The sequence below is a fragment of the Idiotropiscis lumnitzeri genome, chromosome 6 (assembly GCF_059441095.1).
Source record: "Idiotropiscis lumnitzeri isolate Australia: NSW breed Sydney's pygmy pipehorse chromosome 6, RoL_Ilum_1.0, whole genome shotgun sequence".
Lineage (NCBI taxonomy): Eukaryota > Metazoa > Chordata > Actinopteri > Syngnathiformes > Syngnathidae > Idiotropiscis > Idiotropiscis lumnitzeri.
Genome location: NC_142396.1, coordinates 15,353,907 through 15,381,102, shown reverse-complemented (window position 1 = coordinate 15,381,102; position 27,196 = coordinate 15,353,907). Strand labels below are relative to the sequence as shown.

The 27,196-nt window shown below is 41.1% G+C and overlaps 1 protein-coding gene across 1 annotated transcript in view; it reads right to left on the bottom strand.

Moving 5' to 3' along the window:
- Window positions 1-27,196, bottom strand: part of LOC148335396 (N-acetyl-beta-glucosaminyl-glycoprotein 4-beta-N-acetylgalactosaminyltransferase 1-like) — a 133,592-nt gene that overhangs the window by 76,280 nt on the left and 30,116 nt on the right. Inside the window, exon 2 of the mRNA XM_088299159.1 lies at window positions 2,814-2,926. Within this exon, the coding sequence (XP_088155285.1) occupies window positions 2,814-2,926 (113 nt within the window). The remainder of the gene's footprint in view (window positions 1-2,813; window positions 2,927-27,196) is intronic.

The following is a 27,196-nucleotide window of genomic DNA, read 5'->3' as shown; positions in this document are numbered from 1 at the left end:
GCCGTTGAGCCATCACCTTGCTGGTATAATACGGGAAGATGAGCACCTTGCTTCCTTTATATTCCAATGTCTCGTCTTCTGATGCGAAGAATTAGCTCCTTCTCCTGAAAGTGCCAAAATGGTGCGGATCTTGGCGAGGGCGGTCGGTTTAGGTTGAAGAGAACGATGTGCCTCATAGACTTTAATTGGATGTGCAAAATCTTCCTCATTCAACAGTTTCGGGATCAGCTTGGATACGAATTCGGTGGGTCGAGCTTCTTCTTCCCCCTCTCGTATCACCACGATCCGAACTTTATATTATGCCTCCCGGAACGAGATTCCAGGTCGAACACCTCGCCGCGTATTACTTCCCTCGAGCTTGTGCATTTAGCCTCGATCGCCACAATACGCACCTCGAGTTCATCAAATGCTACCTCCTCATAAGCCACTTGGGCTTGAAGTTTGACCTACAAAGCTGCAAGTGTTTGAAACTTGGCCTCAAAGGTATCAAAGTATTCATTAATGCAGCGCAGGACTGAGTTGGACATCACTTTGCCCAGAGGCTTGCACATCTCAAAACTCTTGCCGGATGCACAACAGGTGTAGCTGAGGAGTAAGCGACAGCAGGGTCGCGGACATCAATAGTGCTAGCCTTAGCACCGGTTGCTTGGCTATCGGCGGATTTGGCCTTATTTGATGCGCGAGACCTCGCACTAACTAAACATCAGTCTTATGCGCAACCCCTACCAAATTACTAAAAACTTGTCAATTAGTTTGTGAATCATTTTATGTGGCACAGGCAGTGGACACACACACACACACAAAAATACACACAACCTCAGCCATCACTGCTTTGACAACTCCAACAACTCAACTTTACTTAAAAAGCCCTTTAAAAATAACCACCACTGCATACAAAATGCTCTAAATGGAGTAAAAAACTAAAACAGTTAAAAACAATAAATTAATAACATAAAAACAGTAAAAAACACAAAACACGAAAACAAAAACACGTCTTATGCTGGGTCAAATGCCATAGAATAAATTTACAGAGAGGGGGGCCTGCCTAAAGCCTGGTTCCGATGGCAAGATTTTAAAATTGTCGGCAGTCTTCCAAAAGCTGAGAAATCATGGCTCTTAGAGTTTTGAACAAACACGTACAACATACGTGGAGTCACACCGACAAAATGAACGTGTCACACCAGGGGCATGGTGACCATCGGGAATTTGGGGAAAATGTCTTAATTTTCCCGAACGGCCGGTAAATATAATATGAAATTAATATATATATATATATATATATATATAATTTGAAGCGCACAAGTTGACAAGTAGCGACAGGTGACACTCAGAAAAGTGAGGAAGGTAATTCTCTTGATATTCAATAAACTGAGCTTATCATAAACCATTCCTTCAGCTGGCTAAGATGTGGTGTGGTTGTGCATTGTGTACAACCGAAGAAGAATAAGCCCTCCAGTAATCATTATCTGAGGCAGCTATTCAGGGAACAAGTGACAAAGTGACACATTTCAAATCATTAAATAGCACTATGCGATAGCTTTCTGGCACATTTTAGTGACTTCAGCACAATTCTTACAGGATAGAGGAATTTCTCAGCTCGGTCGCATTAGACTGACTCATCTTGAACACCAGTATCCATTTGGCAGTCACTGAGGCAAAACCGGAGCGCTATCAGACGGATTTAACGCTGCGCTCCCAAGTATCCCTTTTTCCCTTCTGACTCTTATCTCTTCAACACGTTTCTTCAAGTGTTCTTTCAAATTGATTTTCAAGACTGATTCATTTCACCAAAGGAAATACAATACCGTATATGGCATCCTCAGCATTTGGCATTCATCTTAAACGGTGTCATGCTATTGTTTGTGTGAGTCCAAAAATATATTGTTGCGAATGCGTTTGGTGAATTGGAAGGATGATACAATATAACACATTGTAAGATGCAGGGCATCCGTCAGCAGCTGACTTTTAAAGCAGACCCCCCTTTGGACTCATTAGCACAGACTAGGTTGACAAAAGGAAAGCCTTCTAATCCATCGTCTCCTACCCGGCCTCGCAATTTGATTTTAAGTGTGTACTTGCAACTGCCGTACCCCACTTCTTGCCCCAAGTCAGCAGGGAAAGACTCCGGCTCACCCGCTACAATAATGAGGACAAACGCGATTGCAAATGGAGGGATGGATTAATGGTGCTGTACTTCTAACTTTAAAGTGTAAGAAGAGTGAAGCAGAAGGTAAATAGTCGTGATGCCTAAAACATCAAGAGAAGGAATACATTTGCTTGATTACACGTTTTTTTACAGTGAATTCCATTTAAAAATATGACACTTGAATGTGTGAATATGACAAGTGAAGCTTAAAGATGGGTAACAGGATTCTCCATCAGTCCTGATTTTTAAAGACACTTTTGTGTGATTGAAGGTTTATGGTTAGCATGTCTGCTTCACACTCTTTAGGTTTGGCATTTGAATCTCTGTACCAGGCTTCATGTCTGGAGTTCACATGTTACGCCTACGCACATCTAGATTCATTGAAAGCTCTAATATTTAGGGTTCCATAATGTATTACTAGTGACCTGTCCAGAGTCGAACCTTCCTCTTGCCGAAGGTCAGCTGGGATGGGCTCCAGCTTCCCAATTACTCTGAACTCGATGGATGAATGGATAAAGACTGTACAACATACTGAAACTTAACTTCAATCTGTCGAATAAGATGCTTTCTGTACTGTTTGTTCTAATTTAGGTTGCAGGTGAGCTGGGATCTATCCCAGCAGAGAGTGAAAAAAAGGACCACAAGTAAATGCACACAAGAGACTCACCGCCGCTTCATCCTCCCTACTATCGCTCATGTCCTCACTCTTGTGGTGGCTAGTTGAGGAGCGAGTATCCTTCTTGCGGCTGGTGTCCGAGCCTTCCGTCTGTCTCTCTCCATCTAGAGGAAAAATATGGACACTGTTCAAAAAGCTGGCAAGCATGGCTGCCATCATTGTCAGCTCCATTTTAATCATCTTAACATAATGATGATGGTAATAAAGATAAAGTGCAATCCTTATTCTAATGTTCATTATCATCATTTTTATGGTCAATAATACATTTAAGCAGTTACTTTTTTTTTTACTTGGAGCCTTTGCACCATAATCAAAGCAATATAAATTCAAGGAGTAAACATGATGGCTAGGGGGCCAGTAGAGTAGAATTACCTCACCTACAATTGGAAACATTTTAGCATAGCAGTGGGTCATGATATCCACATTGCTGTGGATGATAAAATCAAAGCAAAAGTGAAAACAGCACAGTGACACAATGGTCAACACTAGTGCATCTGCTTATTTGAAGAAGAAAAAAAGTGGGTACACATAAGGGTTCGTGTCAGGTGATATGGTAAAGAAATTCATACCCTAGGCTCTCTAATCTTTTGTATTTGGATTGCTCTCTATTTGATCACATTCGGTTGACAGTGCAGTTGGTGTCTCGATGGGATGCAATATAATGTGGTGCCTTCAAAGCAAGCATGGCTGTGGGTGTGGGTGTGGGGGGGGGGGGGTCTCTGGCATTGGGCATGCATTACACAGAGAGTGGTTCATTGCCCGCTGGAGCAGGGGAGGGTCCATATAGCTAGACACAATTGAATAGACACATACATGCTTGCATGTGTACACACACACGCACACGCACGCGCACACGCACGCGCGCACACACGCACACACCAGGGGACATATTGTGATTAAAAGACAAGGTGGGGAGAACGGGTAGTTATAAAGCATAATGAGAGCTAAAGGTTTTCCAATATGTTCCCTTAAGAGTTTGAATAGACTGAATTGGAGGGAGGAAGTAGCGTGTAAATGTGCGTCAAACATTGAAAATAGAACTGCAATTGCACTTGATAGAGCACAGACCTCCAACGAGGCGGCATAAGTTTGCATCAGCATCAAATGCACTGCATACAATGAAAACGGTTTACAATAGATTTTACTGTTGTATCATCATGATTAGCAAGAAAACATGACACAAACAAGTATTTCATAGGTATAACGGGAAAAGTTGTATACTGGGAAGAGTTTAATTGCATTACATTATTTCTCACTTTGACTGTGTGAATGTGAGTGAAATTTTCTCTCTCCGTATGTGCCCAGTAGAGATATAAGTGAGTGGAGACAAGTCGAGGGTGTAGTGCCTCTTCCGCCCAGTCAGCGGTAAATGGCATAAAATGGCATTAAAATCTGATTAAATTAATTTATTAATTAATAAAGCATCCTGGAATGGATAGTGTTGTCTTCCGAAGGAATGTTTTTCTCTTTTTTTTCTCTCTTTTTTTGTGAGCTTGCTAACAAACACCATTTTGATTAAAAAACATGACCTCCTCTCATCATACATCACAGGGACAGAATTAAACTTTCTGCAAGCAAAGTGAACATCCTTGGAAAAGCTCCGGCATGCATAACTTGATCATTTGTTTTCCTCCAACAATGAACACTGTCATGCCCATCTAGCGCTCTTTGCAATTTCACTGATTCAAGGAAACAATGATAAAAACTGCGATTTGATCTGAAACATTCGACTAACTTCCTAAATAAATGGAATGGCAGAGGAAATTGCCATGCTCAGATTGCATTCTCTTTCAAACTGCAAGACCATCATTCTCTCCGATTGTGTGAGGATATATTGTGTTCCGACTCTCATCCACCCTCGAAAAAGAAAGCCTAAGCTTTCAGAAAAAAGTAATACCAGGAAATGAAAGTCATGTCAGCTTTCTGTGACAGCAACTTTCAAGAGGGCTCGAGCCACATGAGCTATGCTGTTTAAGCTGCAAGTCTGTAGGCCAACTGGTCACGGTTTGTGGAAGTGTAGCCTCCAGGCACCTTCAAAGCTCAACCAGATCAAAGGAAAGCTCGATCCAACTATGGCTGATACCTGGTCCCATTCGCCAGCTATTGTTGAGCAAAATTCTAAAAGCAGCAGGACACTTCCACTTCTAAGCTTGCACTCCCATCACAACCTTTTAAATTAAAAAAAAAACTGCAAAAAACAAATCAGTTGACAAGGGGATCAGAAAGAGGGGGGAAAAAATCTATCGACAGGAACTACACTTGAGTTAACAGTCAATTTGGCCAGTATTGCTACGAGCCGATGTCCTGGACAGGTTTTAGATGCGATGTTTTCGGATCCCAACCGGAGTTTTGATAACATAAGGCGATGCAAATGACATTTGGTAGTTTTCTCATTTTAATCGAGTGTAATGGTAGCACATTATACTAGAGGTTAGCCTGCATGACTCGCCATCGAGAATTTATGAGTTCAAATCTCAGTGTGGCCTTCGCATGTTCATTGGATTTTCTCCGCTTATTCCAGATTCCTCTCACATCCCATGAACAAATCGAAATTGCCCATACATACAAATGGTTTACAATGTTTACATACAAATTTCCGGTTTCTAAAACATTCGAAATAACTCGTTTAAATGCGTGAGCAGACAGAGTTCTAGACGCATTTGAATAACCCGATTTAAACGGCGACACATGGACGTCGTGATGCAGATAGACGTAATTTCTGCTTGTTACTTTCGACAATTAATAAAAAACATTATATTCATGTCGTGTTCATATAAAGGGTCAAAACTTGTATTTTAAATGTTGTTTTAAAACTAATTAATTGAAACACACGTTTTCAATTCATTTTCATAATTATTCCACAAATGTACACTTTTGTCACAGAAATATTTTTGCTTTATGTTGGTCCTGTTCTTGGGCTTTTTGAGGACACCATTTTGCTTGAAGGCATAACAAGTATCTAACGGTATCAAACAGCCTCTGGGTACTGTGACACAGTAAATTATTATGTAATTTGCACATTATTTATACATTATTATTAAAGGGTTTGACTAAATAATGACATTTCAACGTATTTAAATTAATAAATAATTGCTTTGTTGTTTGTATGCATTTAGCACAAATAATAATTCTTATTGCTCTTTTCTGAAGCTAGAACAAGTATTTGTACTTCCTTCACGACAAAGACCAAGATTCCTTTGCTTATCGAGCAAGTACATGTGCAAAACACAAATCAATGCCCCATTAGAAGGTATCCCGGACGTGTTTACATGATTCAATATTCGGGTTTGAAAAGGGGGTACTCAATGGTCGGTCTTGAGTTTTGAAAAACCGAAAAAGAGCATATTCATGTTTTTGTGCATGTTTAAATGGCCATTAAAAATCTAAATGCTGCCAACATTCAGGTTTTGAAAGGAATGCTTGTAAACATAGTCACTGTCTATATTTGCTCTTTGCAACAGACTAGTGCAGTCTGTACCCTGCCTCTCACCAAAACATCAGCTGGAATAGGCTGCAGAGGTCGAGTGGCTCCTTAGCCAATGCAGTAAATTCCTTGGATGGATCCGGAACTATTCATAATATAGTCCACCTGGGGCACGGGAACTGCGATGAACAGGGACCATATTGGTTGTAGACTAAGTTCTTGCAAGGGACCGAGTCACCAGCGGTATATCTGGTTGACGCAACATCCAGACTCCAAGCAAGCAAGCAAGCAAGAAGTGAGGCATGCAGTATAAAGTAAATGGAAAGTTGTAGCTAAAGTGCTATTATAATAATACAAAATCTGTCTGTGTTTGTACAAGTGTAATATCATCCGGCATTGAAACAGCTGTGCCCTGCAACGCTATTGTATCACCAATTTTTTCTCAATTTTAGGGTGTGATTGATCTGGCTGTGCGATTAAACAAGACATCACATCTCAATTGAATACAAGAGTATTAAGGGCAACACATGCAGAATGCAGAAAAATAATCCTCTTTTTTCTTGCCACCCACTGAAGTTCATGCATCTGGAAAGTGCTGAGTTCTCCACCAGACGTTCCATTCGTAGGCCATTCTCAAGAAGCAATGTGCAGTTGGGCGCGAGAGGTGGTGAACTTCAGCGAGTGCAGAGGAGTCCGGACCAACTGCTGGACTGTGACGGGACTTCCTCAAGCCTCCATGCTGCCTCTAATGAAGTAATGAATTGCTGACTGGCAGGTTAATGGAAGCCAATCGACTACGAGTTGTGCCAGCAGCAGGAAGCCATGTGGAATACTGATCATTTAGCAGCTTCCTCTCTATTGTTCTGCCTAATCTGTTCATGTCCCAACAGCCCAAAAGCTGCAGCAGCAGCATCAGTGATGTGGCCTGCAGCTAGAGGGCAGACAGAGATGTTTCTTTTTACATGTGGAACAATCATGAACATTTTGCCTCTGTTTTCATCAAGTTATAAAAATATAAATTTAGCCGTGTAAATGTAAAGTTAATACTTTTAGTTCATGCATTGCCGAAGAACAAACATGGACAGGCCGTTTGTTTATCAAAATTTACAAAACCGTTTACGGTTTCAATTGTTAGGCTGTTTGCTAAGGTCATCACATTCTTATGAGCGTTAAAGCATAATGGGAATTTTACACACTGCCACATGGTGATGTGTAGTGAGCACAGGTAACAAGGTCCACACATAAGGGTTCATTCAAGGTTGCAAGCATTCACCAACAGTTTTAATGGTCATAAATAGTTTTCCTTGTCGCAAGGAAGTTTTAAACATGGTCAAAATCGCTGCAGTTCCTGTTAAGACCATAACTTTTGTTTTTTATTTAATTGGCGTCTGCCTTGGCTATTTATTTAAGTCCACTTTAGTTCAAACAATGACGGATGGTGCTATCTGACACTAATTTACCTTGGAGTCCACCTTTACGGTAATTTCTTTGGCGATTGTTCTGGACTCTTTTGTTACAATTCATATTATCCATCGCTGCAATTTGTCATCAACATTTCTCCTGTGCTGATGACCAGGGAAGTTGGCTACAGTCCTGTGGATGGTAAAGTTTCAAGCCGTTACCATTAACAGCAACCAGCGTTAGGAAAACGTCATGAAAGGGGTGCAGCAGCTATATGAGGAGAGACAGTGTTTTAGTGAACCCGGCGTCTTACTTACTGGTTAGAAAAATAGCCACCAAAATAACTCATATTTCACAAGAAACTACATCGCAACTGTGCCAATGATAATATTTCATCACATATGCCTCTAATTAACTGTGAAAAGTTTAAATTAGTATGATATGGCCCATCTAAATTAGCGGACTGAATCAATTAGTATGATATAATTAGCCAGGGCTATTCACTTCTTCCTTGACAATTGCGCAATGTTCTTTGTGGTTATATAAAAAAAAAACAATACAATGCAACACTATTATGTAGCACCTCAAAACATTGTTTCCTGATAAGAACAGATTTTCCAGTGCGGGTTTGCTTGATGTGTAAGGGTCAATTGCCTGGCATGCTGGTGTGGGTCGCCAACTTAGTTTTTATTTTTTTGCTGTTTTGTTTCTTGCTGTTGTGTAGTTCAGTCCCATTGGACCACGTTGCTCAGGGGGCAACAGGCCAATGGAGAACACTAAGCCAACACAAAAGGAGTCCGCCAAGTAGTGATGCATCTGAAATTACTTAAATATCACATAGTTTGAAAGTCCTCCAAAATATGATCTTGTTAATAGTAGCTCTGGTAAACAAGAGGAAATAACATTCAATGGCATGATCAGAAACTGCAAGTGCAAGTGTTATCAAGAGAATGCTACTGGGTCTCATTAATATACACACTTGCACTCAGTGTAAAAAAAATGCTATTGAAATAGAACACAAGAGGGAAAACATGAATACAATGATTTATAAACACTCATTACTTAAAGAGGAAATTCATTAACAGCCTAAAGTGTGATGCAGTGTAGTTTTACAAAACTACAAAATATAACAAATACAACCAAATAACTTGCATGATGCAGCCTCTTTCACAATCTAGAAATCCAACCACCCCCACACCCACGACCCTGTTCGAGATAAGCGGTGAGGATGATGACATTACTGGCTGCATTGTTGAGTACCTTTTACAAAATACAATTTTCAGTAAAATTACATTTTAAATCCATGAAATGGGTAGAAGTTTGACCATCTGAACCATTACTGTACTTGTCAGAATTTACTGCAGGGAGTTTGGACTAATTTTGCAAGGGTGAATAACAAATGGGCAGAAAATAAATCGAAACACCGGAAATGACCTACACTGTGAACACGGCCAATTTGTCTTGTTAACATGTGTTCCCCTTCAAAAAACTTGAGACCTTAAAATTAATCTTGTTTTATCCAAATGGCAGAACCCTCTCACTAAACAGATAAACGTCTGAGCGATTGTAGAACCTTCACAATGTCGTCCTCTCCTCTACCTAACTGACCTTTCTCACTGTCAAAGTGCTTTGATGGCTTCAATGTGATTTTCTGAATCAGACCTCACAGGAGGATTGTTTCAGAAATGCTGCTGTAACCACTGGCAGGACTAAAAGAATTACACCTCACTTAAGATGTCATTAAAAGCTTCTTATTAGTCATGCTGTTTAATGTCTTCAGCAGCAAATTAACCTCTTGGGAAGTTCCTGATGGCAACATGTTATAATTTGCCTTGTGTGAGAGCACGCAGGCCAATCTTCTATGTGACTATAATGTACTATCGGGGAAAGGGGAAAAATATATTACAGAGAGAAAAAGGGTAAAACAAATATAGACTTTATAAAAATATTAATTCTTGACAAGGCCGATCTCCTCTTACCCTCAACTAGAACACACTGTGACTGAAGATCACTGGCGTGGGCAATGCTCCTGCTCAATACTGAGCGTGGTATAATACAATACAACTTTAAGGGTGAGAACTTCTGTGAAGGGGTAATGGAAGAACCCTGAGTTTAAAGACGAATGGAAAAAAATCCAATAGTTTTTCAGTGGGATGGCCAACACCTCATTAAAGAGTAACCAAGCATGTGTGCGTGTGTCATCCTTTATCGTGCTATTCACAGGGGTTCGTGAAATAAAATTAACACCTAGCCATAAAAATGTCAATCACACTCCTAATGAAGCAGGAACAAGTCTAAGTAAAAAGAAATATTAGATTGGTATGTGTGCATTTTATTTCATGAATTTTCTGCCTGTGGATGGTATCATAATGACGTCTCAGCGTCAATTGCATGCTTCCAATGTTGTGCAAATAATGATTTTTGACTGATATTGACTGGAAGAATTGTATGTTCTTTACTTTACATATTCAGTTCTAAAGAATACTGCAAATGCTCTAAGAATACTGCATCCATGTGAAATGGCAGCAAAATCACAGGCAGCAAATTTACCGCTAGTTGTTCGCCACAGAGGGACAACATATAGTCACCCCTGGCCACCATGTAAATCCGCCTCTGTTAACCCATAAGAACCCACGGTGACACCAGTGTAACAAACACTTTGAACTCCCCTGTTTCTTTGTTTTAAAACTTTTTGCCTGACTTTAACCCTTCAAAACCCTACGCGGCATATATGCAACATCCTGGAATAAAGACCATGTGATAGTCATGTGACTCTGACAGGAAGTGACCTCTCCAATTTGCTGGAACTGCTGATGTGTTAATTTCAAAGAACCAGCCAACTTCAAAGAACTGTTATGTGATACTACAGGTAATGTCAAACTCATTTGACAGTTCCAATACTTTGATAACATGTCCTATAGTGCTGATAACATGGTCTCACCATAGTGTTTGAAGAAACTAATATCAAACCAGGGATCGAAATATTGCTGTGACATATATGTCACATCGGGCTTTCAGCCTTAAAATACGATTGAAAAGCTCGACGTGACATATATGTCACAATAACAAAAATTGTCATAATCCACCCAATTTATTCAGCGGTATCTGCGATATTCAGCTGAAGTATGTTCTGCTTGTGAATTAAAAGTATACTGAACAATTAGAAACACAAAATAATGCGAAAGAAAAACACTTTTTGGAACTTCAACGTAATGCTAACAAAGTTTTACTATCCTATGATTATCTCATAAAAAGAAATATCTCATTATTGTGTATTCTGTACTTTCTTATTTTTAATACATTTTTAGAATGCAAAAGAACAAGAAATACTCTCTTCAAAATGCATTCCAGATCATCCTGGGAGATGACAGTGACTTTGTCACGTAATCGTTTTCTAAACCTACGGTCAAATCCACATTTCACTGACAACACCAATTCATCAAACAGAAGAGCAGAAGATAAGTGTTGGAAGATTCGGCCATGGTTGGATATGTTTCGCAAACAATGTCTGGATATCACCCCGGAAGAGCACAAGTCTATTGATGAGCAAATGGGGTCCTTCAGAGGGACACAGTCCCACAAGACAGTATGTAAAGGGTAAAGGGTAAGCCCCACCCTTGGGGACTGAAAATTTGGAGTCGCTGTTGTTCTTCAGGAATCCTCTGTGATTTTGTCGTGTACGAAGGTGGCACTGGGAAAAAATCTTTACTTGGCATGGGAGGTGATGTTGTGGTCAAGCTTTGTGAAACTCTCCCATCAGACCACAACTACAAAGTCTTTGCCGACAATCTTTTTTCTTCAGTCCCACTGGTACTCAACCTTCTTCAACGAAATATATACTTTGTGGGAACTCTGCGTGCCAATCGCTTAGCTGGGTGTCAGCTTGAAGATGAGAAAAGTCTTGCCAAGAGAGGCAGAGGGTCTGACGCCAGGGTGGAAAAAAACGAAAAGTTGGTCATTGTGAAGTGGTATGACAACAAATCAGTAACCCTAATTTCATCCTATTGTGCAGTTGAGCCTCAAGATAATGCTCGACGCTGGAGCAAAGCAGACAAGACATTTTTGGAGGTCAGGAGGCCTCACATTGTGAAGGAATATAATACATTCATGGGAGGAGTGGATCTTCTTGATGCATGCATTGCAAGGTGCAAGTATCACATGAGGTCACGGAGGTGGTACCTCTACTTGTTCTGGCACACCATTATGTTAGGTCTGGTTAATGCTTGGTTGATCTACCACGGTGACTGTAAACTACTTGGTGTCAAAAATGTACTGGGCCAAAAGAGCTTCCAGGCAGAGGTTGCCACTAGCGTCATTCTTCTGCATATACAAAGAGGCCGACCATCACTCAATCCCACATCTTCACAGCCACCACCACCATCCAAAATGGTTCGTCTTGGAGTTCCAGATGATGTTCGCTCTGACCAAGTTGCACATATTGGCCTGTGAAATGTGACAAACGCGGCCGCTGCAAACACTGCAAAGTCAACACAACTACCACTCTCTGTGAGAAATGTGATGTGCGTCTTTGCTTCACTGAGGAACGAAACTGTTTCAAGTCTTACCATCTAGTGTAGGCTAAAAACCTTTTTTTTTTTTTTTTGCACAACTTTTTTGGGGAGTTTGTTGTTCAGTTCTCTGTACCCATGGTGGCTTGTTACAAATGCAACCAAATATGCAGCATTATTTATTTATGATACAGTTGGCAATTTTGTGACACAAAATGTGTAAACTGAAGAATTTTATTTTAAACCTTATCGTTAAAGTCACAGCCACAATTTGTGTTGTTGAAATGCAAATAATTGGCACATTTCATGTTACTAAGCACTAAAAACTGTCATGTTTACTCATTGCCAAATAGAGAATTTTTTTTACCACTAACGCCCAATGTTAAATATATGTAACAATACAGATCTTTGGTATGAAAAAGTATTATTCTGAAAAAAACATCAGAAATGTGTTTAATGTGATCCACTTGGCCCGTGGTATATCCCACATAATTTTCCTTTATGGAAAAATGGGTCTGGGTTCTTATGGGTTAAACAAGACGTTCCCCCCCCCCCCAATAATTCCAAAACTAATTATCTCTCCATTATCTTTACCGTTTCTCATCACAAGGTTCGCGTTGGGTGCTGGAGCCCATCCCAGCTATCTTTGGGCAAAAGGCGGGCTACACCCTGAACAAGTTGCCAGCCAATCGCAGGGCACACAAAGACGATCAACCATCCGCGCTCACACTCATACCTAGGGGCAATTTAGAGTGTTCTATCAAACTACCATGCATGTTTTTGGAATGTAGGAGGAAACCAGGGTACCCGGAATCCCACGGCGGCATGGGGAGAACATGCAAACTCCACACAGGATGGCTGGAGCTGGAATCAAACCCACAACCTCTGCACTGTGAGGCCATCGTGCTCAGCAGTCGTCCATCGCGCCACCCCAAAACTAATTATTCAACGTTAATTGAAACCTTCACTCTCCCCCTCCCGCCTTTTACGGTACATTGCTTTTAACAGACTAAGAGCTCTTAAACTTTTCCAAGGCTAATAGCTTACTTCATATCAATCAGGCAGGACACAAAGTGAGATGTCAAATTGAAATCCAGTGTGGATGCTATCATGGCTCTTGTAGGGCCTACAGTCATGGGTTCATGAGCATAGACCGTGTGGCGGTGGCAGGGGGCAGCATAAGGGAGTGCTGGCCAAACAGGAATAGCTAATTATAGCAAATAAACTGCACTGATGTGTGCCATTAACCAGGCAGTCATGAAGCCAAGTGGAGGGCTGCTGTGACACAGTGATGAATGGGCGAGGCTCTCTCTGGCCATACAGTTCACACAACCTCTTGAGGAAAGTGAGAACACTTGGAAGGTAAGTGACAGCAAGCTGTGGAAGTTGGATGAAAACAAAGAATAAGCGTCATTCAATGTGGAGTGGCGCAATAGAAGGTGTTTGTTGACTAAGGATGTGCAGGGCAGGAAAAGAGATGCCTAATGTGCTGTAATATAGGTCATGGCCAATGAGGTCCCACCCTCCCTCCTTAAACCTTTGCAATGTTATACATTGCACTAATACCTCACTAAGGCTGCCACTTAGGGAGCATTCAAATATCAAAAAGGGGAAAAAATGCTCCGGGTGAAGACAAATATACGATCAAAGCCCGAAGGATTAATAGACAGCCAGAGACAAAGTGGAATGACCTGATTGCATTGATGGAGCACAACCACAATCACGCACATACAAACTGGTAGACAGAAAGAGAATTGTTTTAGAGCTCATCTAATAAATACAATCAATAACGTTTGCATTAGAGAGTTAACAAACATTTGGGTGCTACTTTCAGACTAAAAGCCAGTGAGTAAAAAGCCCTTCATGATATATTTACAAGAATGCAGTTCAATAGTTAGGTTTCTGTCAATACATCTTTACTACTACCGCAATTGTGAAGAGAGACGTTCAGCAATAAAATGCAAAAAATAAATAAATAAGTAAATTAGAAGAACCAGCATTTCTTGGCTACTGAGGGACTGGGTGCATTTTATAATTCATGGCAACACAAAGACAACTGTGTGCATTGCATGTGGCCGTTAACAAAACGACCGATTAGCAACGAGGGAATCAGTTAAAATGCAAATATGATGTTCAAGCCCAGCGCGCCTCAGACCAAATATTGTTAGAAAAAAGAAACCAAATAATCTTGAAGCATTCACACACACACGAAACAGAATGAAGCATATTTACAGTCATGGCTAACAGCGCCAGAACAGTTTAATGAAAATGTCGCCTAATAAAGGTTATCTAATCTAAACTAGAAAAAGTGCAGTTCCCATTCTACTTCGCTTTACTCGTTTAACGTGAATTCTTGACATGTAGACAACAACGTCATGCTATATAGTGAGCTTACCATTTTTGTTTAACTGTTTTACAAATTTAAGAAGTACATGGTAATGACAACAATAAAAAGGATTGCGAAAAGCACAAAAAGGATGGTATGGATCGCTTACTTCTGTTTTGCATTTTAACCATTTGAATTAACTATTAAAAAATTACTTGCAATAACTTCTTTTTTCCCTTGCATGACTTGTCAAAATGGTCCCAAAACATTTGAGGGATGTTCAACGTTTGGCTGAATTGATCATAGAGGAAGAGAGATAAAAGTCATTTTAAAAACTTGACATTTTAAAAGTCTGAAACAATCAAGCATCACACACCCTTCTCCTTTGGATCTAATTCATAAATCGAAAACATGTTTTTCACACACCACAAGATCTCTTTGGGATTAAAAGTACCTTTTCATTGCAACACTCAGTTGCCGTAGAGACAAGACAGGAAAAACAAAACATACCCCATGAGTGCCACAATATCTAAAACAAGGCAGTTAGAGAAAGAATGTAGGTAAGGGGCAAATATGACTCTGAGGTATTCATTGTGAATTCACACCCAAGTGCATGGACACTGTGTGAACACAGAGCACAAAGCAATCCTAGTGACACCCAGAGGAGGCTGCTCCAATCCCAGCTGCTGAGATAAGGAGCCCACAACCACCATCACAGCTCATGTGTCACCAGGGAAGCATTAAGAGAGAGCACAAAGAGGCTACACGCTTCCCGAGCCCCCCTCGCCCATTTGCATGGATTTGTAAACACTGAAACAAAGCCAACATGGGCCATCTCGCCAGACTAATGCGCCGGCACACCGTTAGCTCAATCTGGAGCACAACCGAGCATCCGAATGAGGCGAGGGCGCGAGCCGTAACCTTTTCTCTGATAATTCATCCATCACGTGGACTACTCACATCCGAGACACAGCACGACACACAATAAGCAGGCATAAAAAGCATCCTTTCAGGCAACATACAACGGTTAAACTTGCATGCAACGCCGCATATTTAGGTCTCCTGGCACTAAGGCATGTGGCAAGAAAATGGAGGGAAAAAATGACATTGTTCTTGAGAGAGCAGTGAGAAAGAAGAAAGAGGTGTAGGACTATGGAAGGAAAACGGGAGACATTAAATATGCCTGACTTGAAGACAGACAAATATCAGTGAAGCCTCAAAATACTTAAGACTGAACGCCAAATAACCTCACTCTGTTTATATATCGCTCTCCCTTTTCTGTCTCGTTGTGTGGTTGCACTGTTGCTAGTGCAGTTCTCAGCTTCTTTGTTTTATTCGTACTTTCCAAATCGCCCGCCTTCTAAGACCAACTCATTTGTTCTCCCCTTTTTTTGCAATCATATCGCTGCAGCTCATTAATATTGCAGTATTGTTCCCTTGCAAGGCCACAGAGGGGTCATTGGCTGATCATCATTCCTGAGAGTCATTACACTTTAGATCATATTGTCTGTGCGCAGAGAGGGAGAGATGGATGAAAAAAAGAGGTGAGGGTGGGAGAAGGAATAGAAAAAAAAAGTAAGAGCAAAAAAAAAAAAAAAAAGCAGAAAGCCCAGGACAGCAATGGTAAGGCTTTACAGCATGAAAACAACAGATAAGAGGACAGGGGGAGTGGAAAGGAGGACAAGAAAAAGATGAGAGGGGAGAAAAGAAAAAGCTGATGGGCTGCATACAAAGAGAAAGAGGGCGGAAGAGGACAGAAACAATAATAGCCTTGTCTTATCACTGCACAGTGATGAATTCCCTTCTCACAGGAGTCTCCCGGCCAGGAGCGTGCCTGATGACAAACCTCCTCCATCCCTCACTGCACCCATCGCTATTTATGACTGCCACTCTTCCACTAGCAGCCATGAAGGAACCAGCTGGGCTTCATTTCATCTCAGGTCAGTGTCATCACTCCTGGGACCTGATGACAGCGTCAAACGGGGCCTCGCTGGTCACGTCCCGACTGTGAGCCCGCCCGTCCGTCTTCACATGTTGCAGGTCTTTTAGCACATCAACTCCTGATTACCAGGGATCGGTGACTTCATTGTTACCTGATACTTATGACAGCAACCATGGAGGTATATAATACAATGAATACAATTACAAGTTGAACAATGGCTGTTCAACCAGAGATCGCTTCTCAAGGCACAGAAATGACAGCTTCATTACACAATAGCAGTGGCAGGCCGTGCATTTCACACGTAGGCCTTCAGTGAAGTCCTACTTAGTCCGACTTGACTAAATCTCCCACATGACACCATCATTTATGGTTGGAGAAATAATATATAGAAACTCACTTGCACACTACCAAGTGAGTGTTGGATGACCCAGCTTCTCTTGAAAGGTCTGTCTTGGAGAAAAAAAAAACTTGCAAGTGTACCAGCAATTATATCCACACTTTTCCCCCCATCGGCCATTGTGGTTTAAAAAAAAAAAAGAAAGAATATATTTTAGGTTTTCAAATGGTCGCCAGTTACAACTTTCGGGTGTGTTGATTCCCCATAGTGCTGCCCCCTCATGGGTGAGTATCCAATAACAAGATGCAATCATCACCTTCAACGTAAGGCATGCGAGAAGGCCTTACTGTCATCAACTCGTGATCGTATTGGCTATCGCAACTGTCTATCCAATCTGAAATCTCATTGACTTTGACAGGAGATGCCCGCACAATTGTATCTGAAGGCCTCTGACGAATAGTGCGTGCTACTGGTATCATGAAATTCGCCTGGCAACACGAGCAAGCTTAATTCTGATTGGATAAAAATGCTAATCTAAAGATATAATATGACATCAATGTTAGGACACCACCTTGAAGGCCTTGACCGCCCACGATTGCACCATAGCCTAGTTATTACTAAATTAAGCAGGAACTGCCGGCTCAGCATGCATCGAAAGAGAAGTCCAGCAAGTGGGATGATGTCCAACCAAATCCAACAGATGGGGAAGGATCGTGAGTGCTTTTGTTTGTCCCAATTCATATTTTATATCATGTAATGTCATGGCGCTGTTTCAGTTTCTTTAAGTTAATTTGTATGTTAAAAGGAATTTAATAAGAGTGTAACTTTTTTAGACTATTCCTGGTAAATCTTCCTTTAGCCTTTACGCACGGCGGGCGACTGGTTAGCACAATGGCCTCACAGTGCGAGAGGTCGTGGGTTCAATTCCAGCTTCGGAATTCCTGTGTGGAGTTTACATGTTCTCCCCATGCCTCCCCACATTCCAAAAACATGAATGGCAGGTTGATTGGACACTCTAAATTGCCCCTAGGTATGAGTGTGAGCATGGATGGTTGTTTGTCTATGTGGCAACCAGTTCAGGGTGGCCCCCGCCTACTGCCCGAAGATGGCTGGGACAGGCTCCAGCACCGCCTACGACACTTGTGAGGATGAGCAGTACAGATAATGGATGGATGGATGGAGTTTGGTGCCCGAGTGAAACTTGTGCCATTTTCTCCCAGCTCGCTATAATTCTGTAATAACCTTGGCCTGACTCAGCACCACTAAGTACTTTATGAACTTGGCCAGACAATTAATCCATGCAATCTGCTGCAATTGTTTGCATTTTGTATGTAGTGTCTGTTTACCCGTTCAAATATTCCTGCCTGGAATCAATTATTCATGGTTGTTACTTTTTGTACCCTCCAGCGACAGCACAGGCTGGTCACAAACGAGAAGCCGAGCCATTGATCGACACCTCTAACGACACTTTGGAAATGAAAAAGAGATGTGAAGCAGCAGGTTCACTACTAGGACAAATTTGCCACACGCAAGCAGGAGGCAGAAAGAAATGATGGAGGCAAATGTACAAAGTCAGTTTACGATGGCAGGAAAGAATTTGAGCATAAAAGGCCCCGTATAAAAAACATGCTCACTTGCAGATACGATGGGAATAATAAAAACCGTTAGCATGTTATCTTTTGAAATAGTTTTGGAATTTACGGTGCTGCAGCTCACCCTCAGCAAAAGATAGGCTTTATTTATAATAGATAGGTCACATTGTGCAGCAACTTCCTATGATGAAGCATTCAAAGACTACTCTTGTAAGCACACACATACACACATGCAAAAAGCTCTCACATTTTTAGCCAGCTCAACTCATTAGGAAACTGTTTCCTGCACTTAGACAAACCGCAACAAATGACTGACCTAACCGATGGGAAAAGGATGAGACTGTCAAGTTAAAAGGGAGTAATTGGCAAAGCATTCTGAAAGCTCCACTTTGATTGTGAAAGGATTGTCAGGGGAAGAAGGCACAAGCGGGCCGAGCAAAAAAAGGGGCGAAACAACATGTTTTTAATCTTCTTAATGGAACAGATGCCTTAGTCTTTAAGAGGCCGCAGTCCAACACGGGTGTGGAAATAAGTGTGCGTTGGATGTGTGGCTGCTTGGCAATCTCCTTAACAGTATTGAACACATCCTATGCTGCGACAGGTGCACTGTTTGCTCAAACTTCTTCCCAATCCATCTTATGTGAAGCTGTAGTGTGTATAAAAAGTTTACACACCCCTGTTCAAATGCCACAGTTTTGTAAAATGAACAAATGAGACCAAAAGAAATGATTAAAAGGAGAATCTAGAAATGTACAGCAAGACTGAAGAAAATTAATTAAAAAACATTTCATAGATGGGATGTATTGTACTTTTCAGACAAAAAGTCGCTCTGGAGTTAAGCATTTTTTGTAAAAAGTTCGACCAAGAACAGAAGAGCTTGGACTAACACCCAAAATTTGTTTTCCCTAATCAAGGGTGCATTTGGAAAGACGCATCGAACAAACACTGCTTGACTCCAACCATTGTATATATATGAAAACACACACACACATTACACACACATACAATACACATTAGAAAAGCATTAATCAAAAAGAAATGCACCTTATTTGTTGGGATTATATGTATTTTTGGGTTACCTAAAAAAAAAGAGGAGAATACTAGTTTGCGAGTTTATTTAGAATAGTCGAGAGGAAAGGCAATAAAGAGTACAACAAGAATGTTATTTACACTTTGTGTTGATTTTTTTCCCCATGCAGCTTTCTTTCTCGCCTATTGTCTAATGGTTTTTCTAGCATCTACTGTAATTCCTGACGCTGATCTCCTCTAATCACCCAATTAGTTTCCCCCATGCTCTTTTTTAGTTTTCCATTTCAAGTGTTAATTGCTTGGTGAAATTAAATGGATGTTTCAGATTAAATAATAATGTGTAGTCTTTTTAGTGAAAAAGATCACAAGTTGTCTGAATAAAAGCTCTGAAAGGAATAATTAACCTTGAGGATTTGTTTTCAATCCATTTATTGTCATTATTTCAGAGAAGAAGAAAGAGGGAAGAAAAAGAAGAAACAGTAAAACCTTTTATACCACAGAATATGTAAACAAAGAGTAATTTTCTCATTCAGTGTAACGCAAAGCCATAGAAGACGAGAGCTGCTGACAACAATAAGATTATCCCGCCGCTCTCTTTTGTGGTACACCAGAGGCCTGCATGCGTTTCCCTGGGCAACCAATCATTCTCCCAGTAAAATGACTCATGTTCAAAGTTAAACCTATCATCGAGGGCAGCCAGGATGCCCGGAGTTGAGAGGAAACAGATCAAGTCAGTCGGGTCATTCACATGTGTGGAACTGTCACGTGTGTCTCTGCATCAAGCTACATGCACGCCGCATGTCAGAGACGGCCATTGCAAATTCCAGGGACGGATCAGTTCGTCCGTCCAGGACCATTTTGGGGATGGAGGCCAGAGTACCATAAGGTTTTTAAAAAGGCCGGCCGGAGCGGGATTTGATCTGTCCCTTTAATTGCACCCCAATCAGTCCAATACTTTCAGAAGTTGGTGTGAGCATAACTAGAGATGTCAACATACGTTTTGGTGACTATTGGTGGCAGTTTTTGCATATTGGGCGACATTTTGTTTCTTACCTTTCGCTTCCGTTTAGCCCTGCATGTAGCTGTTGTTGGAAGAACATATTTTATCAGAATCAGAATGCCCTTTATTGTCATTGTACTCAGTGTGCAACGTGAGCTCCCCGCTCCAGTAGAATACAACAATAATTAAATTATATATATATATATATATATATATATATATATATATATATATAATAGATTCATTAAAGATGAAATAATTAAATTGGATAGATAAAAACACATTATGTCGCTGTTCTGCAAGGCAAGGGTAGTTGTATGTGAGAGTTCAGAATGGAGATGGCTCTCAGTAAGAAAGTCTCAGTCTGTTAGTCTTTGTTTTGATGCACCTGTCGCGTCTGCCAGAGGGCAACAGGTCGAACAGGTTTGAGCTCGGGTGAGTATTGTCTTTGACGATATTGAGGGCCAAGAGCAAGCCAGGCATTTGTTAGCAAGATAAATAACGGGCTGGATCTCGCTTGGTGAGTGTGTGCATTCTGGAGAGCATTTGGACGGCAGTCTTGCCTTCTGCATCGCTCAGCACAGAGTGTGCGCAGCAACTGGCTACTTAATTCTACTTGTGGAAGGAGAGCCTAAAGTGATGGAAATTAAGCATTTGAGCAGGTGGATGGGCTGCCACCACATCGGCAACTTCACAGGGCAATCAAGTTAGTGATGCTTCTGAGAAGCTAATGCGTTCAGCTAATATTAATATGCGTGTTCAGCAAAATATTGTTGCTCTGATAATCTTGCATGAAGCCAACACTGGCAAACAGGCAAGGTCTGATTAAAATTCTTCTCACAGTTTGACATAAAATGTTAATGTGGGACATTTTAATGAACCAGCCTACTTCTGGCTTCCCCAAAATCAGTAAGGTGGACGAATATGGATTTTAAAAACATTTTTCACATTGAACTTGCAACTTTGGCTGATTAGTGACAAGTAGTCAAAGGGAAACTTCAAAAACAAGAGCAATGATTCTGTTAGATAGTATTATTATAAACAGTCTCATAGGCTCACTGCAACCCAGTCATGCATCCATCCTCACATAGGGGACAATTTTATTTCTAAATAACAATGTCCAAGGAACAACAAATATTGGTGCAGTTGAAGAATAATTGGATGTTAAAAAACATCCAATGACAAAAGCTGATTCTAATGTGAAGCTTGAGGGTATAGTCGCACTACCACCGATAGCCAATGACAGGTTATCGTCTATTGTGTTTCCAAGAGATATAACAGGTGAAGTCGGGTTTCAGAGTAATGAGATCTATTCTGGAAAAATGTTGAAAAACTAGTTTAAAATATGTATGATTTGTGTTGCGCAGCAGGATAAACCTGTCCAAAATGAGCTTAAAGCTGCCATTGCATCCGTGACCACAATAAGCTCTATTCATGTTTTATGACAGGCTGCGTTCGAGCAGAATTGTAAACAACAAGATGGTGTCCAAAGTCACAGCACCATGTTTCATTTCCCTTTTTAAAGCCAATATTTTCCCATGATGGATCCTTTCCAAATTTCTGAGGCGCTATCAATATTTTCAACAGGCGGTACATGACATGACCTGAATAAATAAAAAGAACCATGAATATTTTGTAGTCAGGTGGCATCAATGGGGTAGGTCTTCAGTTCTAAGTTTGCGGAAGCAGTAAAAGTGCATACGCGACAGTGTTTTTGTTGCCTTGCTGACCAGTACACTGCTTGATCTTATGCAGTTGTGTTCTATTCCAAAATGTGTGAAGAATGCACTTTTAGACCTGCTTCAATATGTTAAGTGCCTTGAAATAACTTTTCTTGTCCGATATAAAAACATTTTGGCCGAGTACGTTTTCCTCTCGTTGTTTGCGATCAAATACAGGATGAAGTTAATTTTCACAAAATTTGCAGGTGTAATTGTCTCAGAAGAAACTATGTATGGCATTCTGGAAAAGATCTCTTCAAGTGTTGCAAATGAGTCCAAGCAAAATCAAAATGTATCTTTTATTATTCGTTTACATACAAATTACTGACTAAAATAATTATTAATGAAAAAATGTAGTGATGTAAATCTACTATATTTGCTTGGTAAGTGATCAAGGTTTCCAACTAAGCCTCAAAATATTGAAGCAAGTCTGACTTATTATATGGGTCCAAAACAAACCATAATTAGGGTCTGTTGTTGACACAAAATTTATGTCGAACAAAAAATGAGCAGAGAGAGGTTGAGAATGAGAGACAAAAAACAATGAAGAACCAGACAGCAAGAGCAACGAGTAGAGATGAATGGTAGGTGACAGAAAAAGGCGCATGTGAGGAAGCCAGACAGGATGAGAGAAGTGCTGCAAAAGTAATGAGACGAGAAAGAGGATGACCTTAATCAGTCACTCTCAAGCATGTGCATGCACACGGACACACACAAACACTTACAAACCTGCCCCGCGTGCGCGTTTGCACAGTGATGCTCTCGGTTTCATTACGGGCCCATTTCCTCGGCCTAATACCCCCAGAGGAGCCGGTGATAAGGAATGTGCACACTCTCCTCTGTGCACAACATCTCATTTGAGCAGAGGAAATTGGAAAGAAAAGGAGAAGCGAGTGCAGAGGTGAGAAGGACAGCCGATGACGACTGAAAGGAGTGGACGAAGCAGACGAGAATGGTGGCATGGAATGGATGTTTGGTAGCAGAGCCCAGATAAACTGCGTCCACCACTCAAAGGTAAAAGGTGTGCTTCTCCGATTAAGGAAGGAAAGAGTAGTGATTGGGAATTAGCCAGTTGTAATGCAAAATGTTAACACATTTAAAAAAATAAGGAGCAAAAATAAGCAGCAAAGAGTTATTCTTTTAAAAAAAAAAAAAAAAAAAAAAAAAAGCAAGCAGCAGGACAACAAATGTGGGAATGAATACAGCAGGAGGGACCTACATTCACAACTCGGCAGAGCTCAGACCTCCACAAGTGTAAAATTCACCAAAGCACCAAATTGCACACTTACTCCTCCACATGCCTGCCTTTTGTTACAAAGACTCATGCATTATTCAGTAAAAGAATTCGGGAAAATGCTCACAAAATATCATACATCTCGTCTTCAGGTTGTCGCTTCTAGACTCAATTGTAATGCAGCGTGTGTGTGCGTGTGTGTGCGTGTGAGTTGCCAGCATATCCCATTGCCCTCTTCCATTGCAAGGGTTAAGGCGGAAAGAAAGTGGCATACCATATATGAGTTTGTCAGTCCATATGTTAGCATTTACTTCCTTGTTCACAGAGGATTTTGCAGACATGAGGACCATAACATTTTTGTTTTATTGACGTTGAGGGGGATGGTCCCATTTGGTTTAAACATAAAAAATGACAATCTCTCCAAAAATTAAAATAAAAAAATTCAAACTGTACAGAGGAAAAACTATGTTTGATCCGCATTTCTCCAGATCTGTACGTGAAAATAATAAGACCATAAAGTTTCATGCTAAGTAGCAAAAAAAAAAAACAGAGAGTAATTTAAACAACCATGATTCAAAGGTAAAAAAAATATATAAACATTACTTGAGAAAAAATACAAGCTTATCAACAACTCGATGTCCATTTTTTTAAGTGGACATTAATAATGTGGTATGGACAGAGGTCATACGTCAATGTCAGAGTATGGCGAGTTGACCTCTCCATCAATGCAAACAAAAAGAAGTTACAACACATAAATGACGCTCATAGCACTGGTCAAAAAGCCATGAGCACTCACCCTGAACTGGCGTTTCAAGGACAACACTGGTGTGGGGGCTGGCAATATGAATCATTAGAAATATCATATGGAGCAATACTGGGGTGTGTCAGAGGCAGAAGTGACTCATACCCAGCACCACCCTCCCAAAAAAAGAAAAAAAACAACAGCAGCAAGACCATACCAATATGAAAACACATCCCAGTCATTTGAAGGGAGGCGCAGCACGTTAAGGGTTATTAGACAAGGTAAACAGTAAACCGATATTCGATTGCCTGTGACGAAAGCAGCTTCTGTACGCCCACGTTGCCGCAACAATGGTGACAAACAGGACAAATGTGCGTGACGAAAATCCAACAGAATATAACTCCATAAAGACTGAGATTTGCCTGTCATGTCAGAGATGCATTAAGTTTTCTTTGTTGGTCAGCAAACAGTATTAGGTTCCCATAAGCGACGAACAGGCCTACTTGATAGCCGGGTGATGTTGTGTTGGTGTTTGGCGTGTCCATGCATCACAAACACGCCGTGTGAAAGATTGCCTCCACCAGTTTCCTCCCTTTCCTCCTCCCCCCATGCTTTGACCTCTGCTAGAGAAGTCAGTCACCGATATTAAAACTGACTCATTTAGGCGAGACTAGAAATAGGGTGTGTAACGTATGCTATTTTTGATTTTTACGGCATTTTGACAAAAGCATGGAAATAAAGAGTCACCACCACAGAGAAAAACATTGTTTGTGAAGAGAAATTATGCTGACTTAGACTGTATGCCCACAAACAAACCCAATCCAGAGCAGCCTTCACCCATCTGCTCCGCAAGCAATGAATCCAAAACACGGCCTGATGATGGTCTGGTGCTGTCAAACACTAACGGCTCATGAATGCGGCGTACATTCACTGCCCCAGACCAGAGTGGCGCCTGGCACCAGAAAAGAGGTCAAATGGACAAAGCGTGGACAGAGCCACAAAGCAGACACATCGAGGATATGAAGTCGACTTGCAGGTTAGCGTGAGCACACACATACATGAAAAATCCACCAATGTCACTTAGAACGCACAGCAAAGCGAGGACACACACGTAAATGGTGACTTGTTGTAGAGGAAGCGATTCCTCTTTGTGATTTACTATTGATGCCCGATTGTGCTGTGAGTCGCAGCCCTCCAGCATCTCCGTCATTGAACCGATAACATCTTTCTAAGATGTCTTTAGAAAATCTGGAAGTGGCGAGGCACTGTTATTATCAGACCTCCTAGGCATGATTACTGACTGACAAGGCCAATTACACTGAAGCCAAGATTGGCACTATTCAGTAAACTAAGATGAACAATTGTCCGACTGCTGTCAGAAAACTTAAATGGTTATTTTGAGAAAAGTAAAATGCGAATGCGAGGAAATGATTCAGCATGTCATCTATGAATTATACATTAAAATTCATGTCTTGTGCTCTTGCAAATATAAAACAAGAAGAAAGAATAGAAACAAGCACTATTTTTAGTCCTGCTGCAATATGCAGACTTGAAAGTATTCACAAATAGAGAGAATGAAAAAACCAAACATACAATAAGCAGAGAGTACCAGTGAGAATTTTCACCCTGTGCTATACCGCTTGATTCTTCAGATTTAAAGATACAATGGAATGTTCAAGACAAAGATAATCCAGTCCATGATGCTCGTTGATTAAATTGAATTTCCAAGCGAATGCACATCTGCCTCATGATGGAGAGAATTTGGGTTCAGAACTGGGCTCAGGCCTTCCTGTCTTTACTTTGCATGCCCTCCCTGCACTTGAGTGAATTTTCTGAGGCTACTCTGGCTTGAGTCCACGTTCGTTAGTTGAAGACACTAGTCTAAAATGTCCACTGAGAATGTGAGAGTGAAGTTGTTTGCATGTGCCCTGCGATTGTCAGGTGACCAGCCCTAGGGGTCCACCTCCCCTGAGACGGCTCCAGCTACCCTGAAATGCTAATGTCAACGTGCATGAAATTGATGGAAGGACACATACTAGATGAACAAAATAAATAATTAATTTCCAGAGCTGGGCAGTCAATCCTGGAGGCGGAACGGTCCGGCCCCCCTTTTAAAAAAAAAATGGTACAATTAACAAAGGCTGCAGGCGGATTTTAGTGCGGCCCACAAATCGGCCCTCGTGCGTGTGATGAACCTACTTGCGAAATGGGCAAACGACAAAGATTTCCTCAGAACACGTCAAAAGCGCCACTACCAACTGTTGGTGTATGAAGAGACGTGAGACAACCGCATGCGTTCAAGCATGCCTGTATTTCCTAATTCTGCCATCACGTAACCCACGCCTCCCATCTCCTTCTGGGGTCAGGGGCCGACATTTTTTATGAATAATGCCGGAAGGTCGAGGCCAGAGGGTGGGGGACTGACCGGCAAAAATGGGTTAAGTGCCCGGCTCTGTTCATTTCAGATTCAAAGTACCATACCATACAGTATCTGGAGGTTAGTTTTGATTCTGCAAAATTGCACTCCAGATATCCACACACATTTCCACAAGATATTTTGAGTGACTATTGGAACTACTGAAATGTAATCACGACTAGGCAAAAAGAGATTGATATCCACAATGTCAATTGCATTTTACATGCCAAATCAGGGTACCTTTACATGGTATAAAAAAAAACATCCAAAAAAGAAATAGGACAAAGAAGTTGTCCTCAGGAAGGAGATGACAAGACAAGGTGTATCTGACCACTTCTATCTGCGATGTCTGTCATTTCTAGTCAAGATAGAGTTAAACTGTTTGGGCTACTTGCTAATACAATAATTCTCCATAATTTATGCGTATAATTATAGACTAATGGGCCATTGCAGCGAGAGCGCAATAACTCATGCACGGGCACGCGCACACACATTTCAAAAGATGTAAAGACGTGGACTTCATGTAGGTCTGGCCAGGAGCCAGAACGAAGCTCTCAGGGCACCATGTTTCTTTTCACAAACATACACAAAAGGCGACTTTGCAGGGAGCCCTCCGAGGTTCTGTCTAATCCCGCTCACACTCTCCCGATGCCACTCAAAGCTATTGTTCAATCATGAAAAGCACCACCACAGTCTCCACAA